General features: G+C 42.7%; 1 protein-coding gene across 1 annotated transcript; it reads left to right on the plus strand.

Annotated features, from left to right (window-relative positions):
- Positions 1-7,175: 7,175 nt before the first annotated feature.
- On the plus strand, positions 7,176-11,186 carry LOC307025701 (zinc finger MYM-type protein 1-like). The gene is made up of 4 exons (XM_079660536.1): positions 7,176-7,649; positions 7,748-7,849; positions 7,975-8,061; positions 8,432-11,186. The coding sequence occupies exon 4, from the start codon at positions 8,947-8,949 to the stop codon at positions 10,642-10,644; it is 1,698 nt and encodes a 565-aa protein (XP_079516662.1). The 5' UTR covers positions 7,176-7,649; positions 7,748-7,849; positions 7,975-8,061; positions 8,432-8,946; the 3' UTR covers positions 10,645-11,186.
- Positions 11,187-11,554: the final 368 nt, after the last annotated feature.

Consider the following 11,554-nt stretch of genomic DNA (forward strand, 5'->3'; position numbering starts at 1 on the left):
CAGGATTCGGTATTGGCAGACAATCAATATCAAATGAATCGGATCATTATTATTATCTGATCACCTTTGTCGACTTGCAGCCTATACAAAGATAACTCCACTCCTCTCCTACCACTCTTACCTCTAATAAGCCTTGGTAGAACTAATGTCAGAGTCATGGGTTCCAGGACTGACTGAAGACATGTGGAACAGAGTCCCAGACAGGCATGGTTCGATGTTCAGGAAACTGGAACTTTGAACAGGTGTTCTCATCTTTTCTGCCTGAAGATTCTCAAGTTCTTGATCAGGTGTTTGATGCGGCTGGCATGATCCTTTCTGCAGCGATAAATAAAGAAAAAAAAGATTTTTTTTTTAATAATGGTAATGATGGTAACAACAATAATATTAGTATAACTATTTATATAGCACTTACACAATTGCAAAGTGATTCTCACAACAAAAATAAAGAACAATATCAACAATAAAAAAACTAATTATTACAGGAATGTTAAGAGACAAAGAAATGTTTTTTCAGTCATTACAATGCACTGTTGGAAATTACCTTCCAAAGCGTAAATTCAAACTCAATACCGTAAATAACTGGGTACCAAAGTGCTTTACCTGATAGAACACGTTCCACACAGAGCAGCAACCACCCGGCTCGGCCTTTTGCTGCATATTATCTCCTCCCTCTCTCTCTCTCTCTGGTGTTAGGTTCCAGTAGATTTGTTCTACTATCCAATAAAACAGAAATTCCCCCAAAAATCATATTAAAAAAGTTAAAAACAATGACTTGCTTTTGGCATTGAAATGGATTAGAATCTCATCATTTTCCTGGACGTCAGGAAGGCGTTCCCTTCAAGTCCGTAACCAATCATAGGAGTTCAAATGCAACGCCTGAACGATGATAAGAGCGAGAGACTTACATTTTACAATTATATTTTTAATTCATACCAGAGCAGTGTGTACATAGGCCCTGTGCGACATGCAGAGAACCGATCAAATCCCCTGACAGACTCACACACTTTGGTGATGTCCTCATCTGATAATGTTTCATTTTTTTTAGCAGCAAACTAACATTACTCAAAGTATATGTCGGACCTCACCCAACTCATTTACAGTATATTTTGCATCTCCTCAATAATGGTCTGTATAGTTGAGTAGAAAAAAACTGTACCTACAATTTCAGGTAGATTAACACACATTTTTAAGAAAAGTTTACAATGAAGCACAAAACCCCTCTTTGTATTAAGCGAGATGCCACAGAATACCTTTATTAGTCCCACAGAGGGGAAATGTGCAGCGTTACAGCAGGAAAGAGCCACAGACAGCTTAGTTTTGCATATCTGAAATGCGTTAAAGTACTAAGTTATAATATAATAAACAAACAACACAACAATATGCTAAAAAAGTACTAAGTTATAATATAATAAACAATATGCTAAAAAAAGATAAAAACAAAAAAAGTTACATAACTTTCAAAAATAAAGATCAAAAACAAATCAAATCCTGTAGCAGTTCTTAGGATTTAGCAGCCCGGCATATATTACAGTTATTAAAGATGGCATATGTATATAAAGTATATATTGCACATAGTTTGACAGTATTTAACAGCAGCAAGTTACACAATCTACAAAATACAAGACAGATACCTTGTAACAGTAACAAGGGTTTAGCAGCCAGGTATAAATTACACAGTTATTAATGGCATATATATATTGATTGATTTAGTGGCCAGGTATAAATTACACAATTATTAATGGCATTGCACATATAGCACATATTGCACAAAGTTGGTTTGTATTTAGCAGCAAGGGGGTGTTATAGTCTGTGTTGTGGTGTGTGTGTAGGAGGGTCTACTAGGGGCAGTGCTGGTTGCAAAGTCTGACCGCTGCAGGAAGGAAGGACCTGTGGTATCTCTCCGTGTGACAGGTGGGGTGCAGCAGCCTGTCACTGAAGGTGCTGCACAGTGAGGACAGGGTGTCCTGGAGGGGGTGGGACATATTGTCCAGCAGGGAGGACAGCTTGGCTGCCATTCTCCTGTCTCCCACCACCTCCACAGTGTCCAGAGGACTCCCCAGGACAGAGCTGGCCTTCTTTACCAGTCTGTTCAGTCTCTTCCTGTCAGCAGCCGAGATGCTGCTGCCCCAGCAGGCCACACCATAGAAAATGGTTGATGCCACAACAGGGTCAAAGAAGCTCTGAAGGAGTGCCCCATGCACCCCAAAAGACCTCAGTCTCCTCAGCAGAAAGAGTCTGCGCTGTCCCTTCTTGTACAGAGCAGCAGAATTATCAGGCCAGTCCAGTTTATTGTTCAGATGAACACCCAGGTATTTGTAAGATTTCACAATCTCAATGTCTGCTCCCTGGATGTTCACTGGTGTCGGGGGGGAGAGTTGGCGCCGTCTGAAATCCACCACCAGCTCCTTGGTCTTCGCTGCATTCAGCTGAAGGTGGTTCCTCTGGCACCAGAGGGTGAAGTCCTGCGTCAGCTCCCTGTACTCCCTGTCGTCCTGGCGGAGTCGTCAGAGAACTTCTGCAGGTGACAGGTTGCAGTGTTGTGGGTGAAGTCTGCAGTGTAGAGGGTGAAGAGAAATGGTGCCAGCACCGTCCCCTGGGGGGCCCCCGTACTGCTGATGATGGTGTCTGATTGACACTCCCTGGTCCTCACGTACTGTGGGCGGTTGGTGAGGTAGTCCAGGATCCAGGAGGTGAGGTGGTGATCCACCCCCGAGAGTTGCAGCTTGCCCCCAGGAGCGGGGGCTGGATGGTGTTGAAGGCACTGGAGAAATCAAAGAACATGATCCTTACAGTGCCCCCAGCATTCTCCAGGTGGGAGAGGGACCTCTGCAGCAGGTAGATGATGGCGTCATCCACCCTGATGGCAGGCTGGTAGGCGAAGTGCAGCGGGTCCATTGATGGTCTCACAAGGGGCCGGAGGTGTCCAAGGACCAGCCTCTCCAGGGTCTTCATCAGCTGTGATGTCAGCGCCACCGGCCGGTAGCTGTTGAATTCCTTGGGGTGAGGGGTCTTTGGCACAGGTACCACACAGGACGTCTTCCACAGTTGTGGTACCCTCCCTTGCTTCAGGCTCAGCGTGTATCATTACCCTCTCTCGTCCGGGCGGTAGAAAGGAGCCCTCAGCCAGAGCAGCAGCAGCCAACAAGCTGACTTGCTATCTGTAAACTATGCCGCCGAAACATAATTTCAGCCAATCTGCGTCGTCAGACTTGATGCTCAAAGGGCGCCCTGTCAGCGCCCTGGCCTGTGTGTCTGTGAGTTGTTTAGACTCGTATCCAAGGTGACGCTACAGTAGTTGTCTGCAGGTGTAGACTCCGGTGCTAGTGGATCACCGGAGCTGTAGATTAACATTTACATGCTTATTGTAGTTGTAAGGGCAATGCCTGTGGCACCATGGAGCATATGTGTGGGCTGGACCTGTATTTTACAGGAAAGGAGTGATCAGAGGGTCGAGTTGTCGATTCTTGTTCAGTTTTCATCTTCCTCACCCTCTCAGACTTTGAGTTGCGCGCGCTGCTAAAGAGACGCGCTACCATGGAAACCAAACAATGGTGTAGCTGTATTAAAGTCCGAGTGGAAACAGGGATTTTACAATTCAGGCATTTCGCAGACGCCTTATTCCAAAGCGATTTACAATGACAATTACAGGGACATTCTCCCTGGAGTAACCGAGGGCTAAGTGCCTTACTCAAGGGCACACTAGTAGTGGTGTTCCAGGCAGGATTTGAACTCGCAACCTTCCGATCATCAGCCCACCTCACTATCCATTAGACTACAAAAAAAAAAAAAACTAATAATAAAAAAAAAAATGTTATGAGATCCATTTGTGGCGGACGATATTTAATTAATGTATGGGAAACACTGCTTAAATATACATGACCACTTAAATTAAAATAAAGTGAACATTAACACCAATATTATCATTTATAAAAATGATATAAAAAAAAAAAACATAAGCAGCAGATTTTCTAATTAAATATACATACCAACTACAAAATAAGCGGGTATTAAAGTGTAAACGGACAACAAAACGGAAATGGAAATGAAAAGGCCTGATGGTGGTGTTAAATCAGAGCAAAACTGGGTGACATACTGTCACTCTCTTGTCTTTCTCTCCTTTCTTTTCTTTTTTGAAAGCCTGACTTTGTTAGTCGTTGAGACATCGTACACACGTAAGTACTCGCATCCCTGCCTCCCATGCTCTCACTCTGCTAGAAAGAGCGGTGCCGCACAGCGTTTGGAAACAGGACCAAACCATTACATGTAAATAGAGGGGGTTATACAGAGGCTTTGGATAATTAACTTTTCGAACAAAAAGAGTGAAATTAATCGTAAGTTTAGGAAGTATATTATCAATATAATGTTATATTAATGTTAATTATTGATGATTGATGAAAGGTTACTTAATTTTTTTTTCTTAATGTTCTACAATTTTTGGGGCCCCTGTCAGTCACGGGCCCTTAGAATCGTCCTAACTTTTCACCCCCCTACGGCGCCCTACACACACACACACACACACACACACACACACACACAATGTTCGTATTTAGTCTCCTGATTTTAAATGCCCTAGTATGGTTTTGTCACCATTTCCATAGCCCCACCAAAAATATTTTCCACCAGCCGCCACTGATACATGGGCTGCACAGGTCGAAAAGTATAAGGTTGGAGAAGTCGTTATTTAATTTAATCTGGCTTTGCTTTAAAAGCAACACGATCATCGACCCGACGCAGTCCCCCGTTGTTGTTGTTGTTGTTGTGAGCGCCGTTGGGGAGCAAATCAGCAATGTAAACGGTGACGTCATGACGCAGCAGCGGCAGCACCATCCAGGCTCTGAGTGGTGTGAACAAAGCGGGAGCAGAAAAGGGAAACCGGAGCTGAACCAGAAAATCTCTAGCTCGGAGCTAGAAAGGGAAAACCGCTGGTGTGAAAGCCGCATAATTTTAATTTCCCTGGCTCCGTAGGGACACTTTACCTCCAGCACAGCGGAAGACCCTACCAGACCATCTGGAGATGCCCTCAACAATCCTGATTGGGAGAGCCACACACCTGACTCATGGACCTGCATCTGGGTTGCAGTGGTGAATGCCCTGACGCCCTCACATTCATTCATAGTCCCCCACTGTACAGACAAAACACCATCAAGGGCCTGTTGTTGCCCTAGCACCCTGGCAATAAGGGAAGCAGTCACATGCTTTGACCTCAGGACAGCTCCAAAGTTGCTGGCAATCAACCTTCCTTTCCTGAACAAATGCCAGTTTGGGTTGGTTCGCTGACCAGTGGTAGCCACCTGAATTGCCCTCTGTTGCTCTTCAGACAATGCCATGCTTGGCACAATTGCCTGATGCCCAACAGATTTGATAATTTCAGGAACAGTAAGTGTTTCCAAGCTGTAGTGTTCCTCTTCTGGCTCGGGGGAGAGAAGCCAAGAAATTCCTGAGAACCTGCCCCCGAGTCTGTCCCTCAGCCAGTCACGATCTTCGGAGGTGGGCTCTCTTGTGAGCGGGTTAAATTTGTTATTGGTTGGAGGAAATAGCTCCTCCACTGAATGCGTACGTTTAGCTGCCTTTGGCTTCTTCCACTGACAGGGGGTGTCAGTGCAGCTGAAATTGTGGATGGCAAAGATGGCTCATGCAGCCGCATGACTGCATTTCCATTCTCCACATGGGCATTCACATTTTGTGGAGAGAATTCCCTCTTCTCCTGTAGATACCTGTGGTGGGGGGATTGTTTTATTATTTAAAATATATTTACATTTGTAATGCCTTCCTAATTATCCCTTTAATTCTTTATAGCCTACTGTATGTTTATTTCATGGATATTTCTGTGTTTTCTGGTGTTTAATATTTGTAATAAAGATTTCATGTGACACATAAAATGGATTTTGATGATGGGAATTAATGTCACTAATGTGAATAAATTAACTCTAGGTTAACGATACTCTTGCTATCACTACTCACAGACACTATAAACCTTGTTAGCCCTGACAACACCGGTAAGCACAACTTCATCTAGGCTGCACTGTTGTACGTGTCCTGACTTACAGTGGTTATCTCCTCTATCTGCACTCTTCTTGTCATCTTTGTAAAACGATATCAGACTGTTAATTGACATAGCCATGAATTCTAGTTAAATTCAGTGTGGCTAAAATGAAAAGCTTTGTGAAAATATGCAAGCACGCGAAAGTCAAAGTCAGCTTTATTGTTAAAAATTCTACATGTGTTATACATCCAGAAATATCGAAATATCGTTTCCCACAGTGTGACATGTATACATAAAACAAAACGGGCCTAGATAAACGTGGTATACATTAAACAAAACAAAAAGGGCCTAGATAACCGGGCCAGGCCCTCCCATTTGACATTCCTGCCCTCCCCCAATAAACACTTTTTAAAAATTATTTATAACATTTAAAAAAAAAAAATAATAATAAATAAACTGTGAACTTTTATGCTACGATGTATGTGATGTCAGATAGTAACTACAAAAAAAATTGCAGGCTACGTCAAATAAATTCATGTGTCTGTTGTGATTTGTGATTCGTCCACATTTAGACCAATCACAGCGTCAAACTCTGCCGCCAATTCAGGATTTGTTTATTGTTTATTGCGCATTCTGTCGACTCCCATTTGTGTTTGAATTACAAAATGGACATCAGAAATTGGCTTAAAATGTCTAAAATATCTTTTTTTTTTTTTTTTTTTTTTTTTTTTGCTTGGCGCAGTTTTGGCGCCCCCCCTCTATATCTGCAACCATTATTCTTACATTCAAAAAAAATTCTAACATAAGGGAAAATGAGCCAAAAATCTAAAACGGTCGGTCGGAGAGCCTCGGCTTTAGGTGTTCACAGTCAGAACATGCTAGAGCGCTGTGCATTGATGGGTATCGGTCAAGTGTTTATAAAATTGAGCGTTGAGGAAAGAAAGACTAACGTTAGAGAACTATGAAGAGGCAAAAGCCATCTGGGGCGCAGTATAAAAACAGAAGAAAAGAAGAAGAAGAGAAACGTGCCAAGGTGAAAGGTATGCAATTTTGATTGTATTGTCAACATTAGCGAATGGATCATGTAATCTTGCTAGTTAGCCAAGCCAACGTTAGCTAGCCAGCGTTTGTTATTGCCATTCAGTCGAAACTGTCATAAGGCTATTTTCTTTGTGTCATGAAATAAAAATATTAGTAATAATAACAATGTTAGTTTTGGTGTAGCGAGCTAGCCAGTGTGGTGGAATGTTAGTTAGTTGGTAACGTTAGCTAACGTTAAGTTTACCTCAGAAAGCACATTGACTATCCGAGTCAAACATTTGCCAAATTCAACCCTGTCATAATGTGCGCTAACGTTAGCTAACTAGCTCAGTGGTTCTCAACTCCAGTCCTGTTGAATGTTTTCGTTCCAACCCAGAACTAACACACCTGATTCAACTGTTCTAATAAGATAGGCATAGCTCTTGATTAGTTGAATCAGACCTGTCAGGCTGTCCTAATGCTTACTAACTAAATAATAGCTACATTTAACAAATGGAAATGATTCAATGTTGATAATACACATTTTGTTATATCATTTTAGATTCACTTTTAAAATATCTGGGACCATCTGCTGCATCAGTTGACAAGGAACCGCCATGCACCTCAGCTGTGCCGGCTTCCTCAGGTGAGTGCAATGTGTCAATAGATGTTCCTGATGATAAATAATTGAATGTGAAATCCAGTCAATATATTTGCTCTTGTGTGTTCTTTCTATATTTATAGACCTAGAACCACATGAAGGAACGTCAGAACAGCAAGCTGCTCATCCTGATGAGATGACCACTGATTCCACCGTGCCACTGACCACTGTGTCTGTTTGTTCTGGTGAGTACAATATGTCAATAGATGTTCCTGATGTGATGATAAATAATTGAATGTAAAAATGACTGTCGTGCCATTTCTAATCCAGACAATATATTTGCTCTTGTGTGTTCTCTATATATGTATAGGCCCAGAACCACTGCAAGGAACGTCAGAACAGCCTGCTGCATCTCATCCTGATTGCACCACAGATTCCACCCATACACTCTTCTCAGGTGTGTGCCTTATGAATGTAAAGATGTTTAGCTATAAACCTAATTGTCCTCATGCTTTCAAATAATTGCTTTCTGTTTTTATTTACATTTTACACACTGTCCCAACCTTTTTGGAATTGGGGTTGTGTGTGTGTGTGTGTGTGTGTGTGTGTGTGTGTGTGTGTGTGTGTGTGTGTGTGTGTGTGTGTGTGTGTGTGTGTGTGTGTGTGTGTGTGTGTGTGTGTGTGTGTGTGTGTGTGTGTGTGTGTGTGTGTGTGTGTGTGTGTGTGTGTGTGTGTGTGTGTGTGTGTGTGTGTGTGTGTGTGTGTGTGTGTGTGTGTGAAGATATTGTGAATATGAGGTGAGAAAATGTGCTTCACATGCCCTCCAGATGCAGCAAAGACAGACGATCCACTACCAACCGATCCTGCTGACTGCCCTTCACATCTCACAGACACAATGAGGACAGAGTTTGTTCGGAGAGGACCATATCAGATAACACCTGATTTCATTTTCCCAAGGAGAGATGATGGGAGAAGTTGCCACCACCAGTACTTCAGCAGGACCTTAGTAAATGGAGAAAGGATCAAAAGAAGTTGGGTGACATATTCAAAAAAGAAGAACAGTCTTTTTTGTTTTTGTTGTCAACTTTTATCTCCAAAACAAATTCATTTAACAAATGCAGGACTGTCGGATTGGAAAAATGCAAGTGCTGCTTTGACCAGCCATGAAAATAGTCCGGAACACCTGAACAATTTGGCGTCATGGAAATAATTGGCAGTTCGATTAAAACAAGGTACAACAATAGACAAACAAGAGCAGGCCCTCCTTGAGGCAGAGAAGAGTCGGTGGAGAGCAGTGCTGACACGACTGGTTGCTATTGTACAGTCTCTGGCAGGGCGAAATATGGCATTGAGAGGAAAGACAGAAATACTCCACTCTCCTTCAAATGGAAACTTTTTGAAAGAGGTTGAGCTTTTGGCGCAGTTTGACCCAGTGATGAAAGACCACATCCACAAGATTAAAAGTCAAACATCCCACCACAGCTACTTGGGCAAAACCATTCAGAATGAGTTGATTGAATGCATCAGTGGAAAGATTCTATCAACAATATTGCAAGAAATAAAGAAATGCAAGTACTTTTCCCTCATTTTAGATTGCACCCCGGATGTTAGCCACACTGAACAGCTGTCAGTAGTCATCAGAATTGTGACACTGGAAGAAGACCCCCAGATTAAAGAGCACTTCATGGGATTCCTAGTAGCAGAGGAGTCCACTGGTGAAAGTTTGTCCGCCCTGATTTTGAAGAGGCTGGAGGAGTTGCAGATTGCCTTTGATGACTGCAGAGGACAGTCATATGACAACGGCGCAAATATGAGAGGGAAGAACAAGGGAGTACAGGCCAGGCTACTGCAGTTGAACCCAAGAGCTTTGTTTGTGCCTTGTGGGGCACATACACTCAATTTGGTCATTGCTGATGCTGCCAAAAGCTCCAAAGATGCCATATCATTTTTTGGCATTGTGCAGAAGCTATACTGCCTGTTTTCTGCCTCTACACACAGATGGGCCATCCTCAAGAAACACGTCAACCTTTCACTCAAAATGTGGTCAGAAACCAGATGGGAGAGCAGAGTGAAAGCTGTGGAGCCTCTGCGATATGAAGCCGCAGCTGTGAGAGAGGCACTGCTTGAGGTGAGAAACCAGGCCAAAGACCCAATCATCAGGATTGAAGCCCAGTCTCTGGCAGAAGAAGTGGGGTCATTCCGCTTTTCACTGTGCACAGTGGTCTGGTATGACATGTTAAGTCAAATTCAGCAGGTGAGCAAAGTCCTGCAGTCCCAAACAATGCAAGTGGATGTAGCAGTAAGTCTACTGAAAAAGACTGAAAAAGCTCTCAAATCCTACAGAGCCACAGGCTTTGTGGCTGCACAAACATCAGCCAAGGACATGTGTGAAGACATGAATGTGGATGCAGTCCTTGTGCAAAAGCGGCTGAAGTCAACAAAGAGGCACTTCTCATATGAGTCTCCTGATGAGCCATTGAGGAATGCCTTGCAAAATCTGGAGGTAACGTTCTTTAACGTGGTGGTAGATGCTGCAGTGTCAGCACAAAAGGAGAGGTTTACCACTCTTGAACATGTGCAAGACAAGTTTAGCATTCTGTACAACTTCCCAGACCTGCCACACCAAGAGCTGATGAAGCAAGCAGAGGCACTTGCACACACCTTAAGCCATGGAGGGCAATCTGATTTGGATGGGAAGGAGCTGGCTCAGGAGTTGGAAAATGTACCTGACTTGCCATCAAAGAGCATGACAACTCTTGAGTTGTTGAAATTCATACACACAAAGCAGCTCACCGAAATATATCCCAACTTGTGTATTGCTCTGCGGATCAGTGCAACGCTACCAGTAACAGTAGCTTCAGCCGAGAGGAGTTTTTCCAAATTAAAACTCTTGAAAACATACCTGAGGTCCACCATGGCTCAAGAACGCCTCAGTGGTCTGGCTGTAATCAGTATTAACCATGAGGTTGGTGGTCAGATTTCATATGATGATGTGATTGATGACTTTGCAGCGAGGAAGGCCAGAAGGATTGCACTGTAAATGGAAACCAGTAGGAGCTAATATGTAGGCCAACCTTGTGTGATGATAGGGAGTGGAATGTAAATAGTTCTTGAGACAAAGTGAATTTGTAATTTGTATGTATTTGTTTGTTTATTTAGCATATTATATTTTGATTATTTGACATGTGTAACATATTTTACAATACATAATTTTCTTTTAAAGCAAATGTGCACGTTATTTTATTGTTTGTTATTGTTATTATTATTATTGTTTGTTAGCTAAGTTGTTTGTTTTAATTCTTTAGTGTGCACTTTACATTTCTTCTTAATTTTCTTTGAAAGCAAATTTGCACATTCTTTTATTGTTTGTTATTGATATTATTATTGTTTGTTAGCTAAGTTGTTTATTTGTTTTAATTCTTTAGTGTGCACTTTACATTTATTCTTAGCTCTTGTTCTTGCTTGTAATAAATAAAGCTGCAGTACTTTACTGTATAACTGTTAAGATGTTTTGATATTTTTTTTGGGGGGGGGCGCAGTGGTGAAGCTCGCCTAGGGCACCAAATGTGCTAGGTCCGCCCCTGAGCATCCTCCTCCTCCTCCTCCTCCTCCTCCGTGCCGGTGCCTCCACTACAGACGCTACCTTGCAGCAGCAGCAGCAGCAGCAGCACATCAACAGGTACTATTGGGCCAGCAACCGCTCAAAGACCAACAGCCCCAGATGATCTTGGGGTTAATAAATTCAGCCAGGTGAAACTGGATCGTTATCCAGGGAGATTATTTTCAGGGAAGAAGCGCACTTTTGCCACTGCATGGTACAACAACAGACCATGGGTTGAATATTCTTTAAAAGCAGACGCAGCCTTTTGTTTCCCCTGTAGACAGTTTAACGTAAATACGTCTTCATCTGAAGCGGCTTTTACTGTCAAAGCTTTTTGCGACTGGAAACA

This window comes from Notothenia rossii, assembly GCF_949606895.1.
Source record: "Notothenia rossii genome assembly, chromosome: 11".
Lineage (NCBI taxonomy): Eukaryota > Metazoa > Chordata > Actinopteri > Perciformes > Nototheniidae > Notothenia > Notothenia rossii.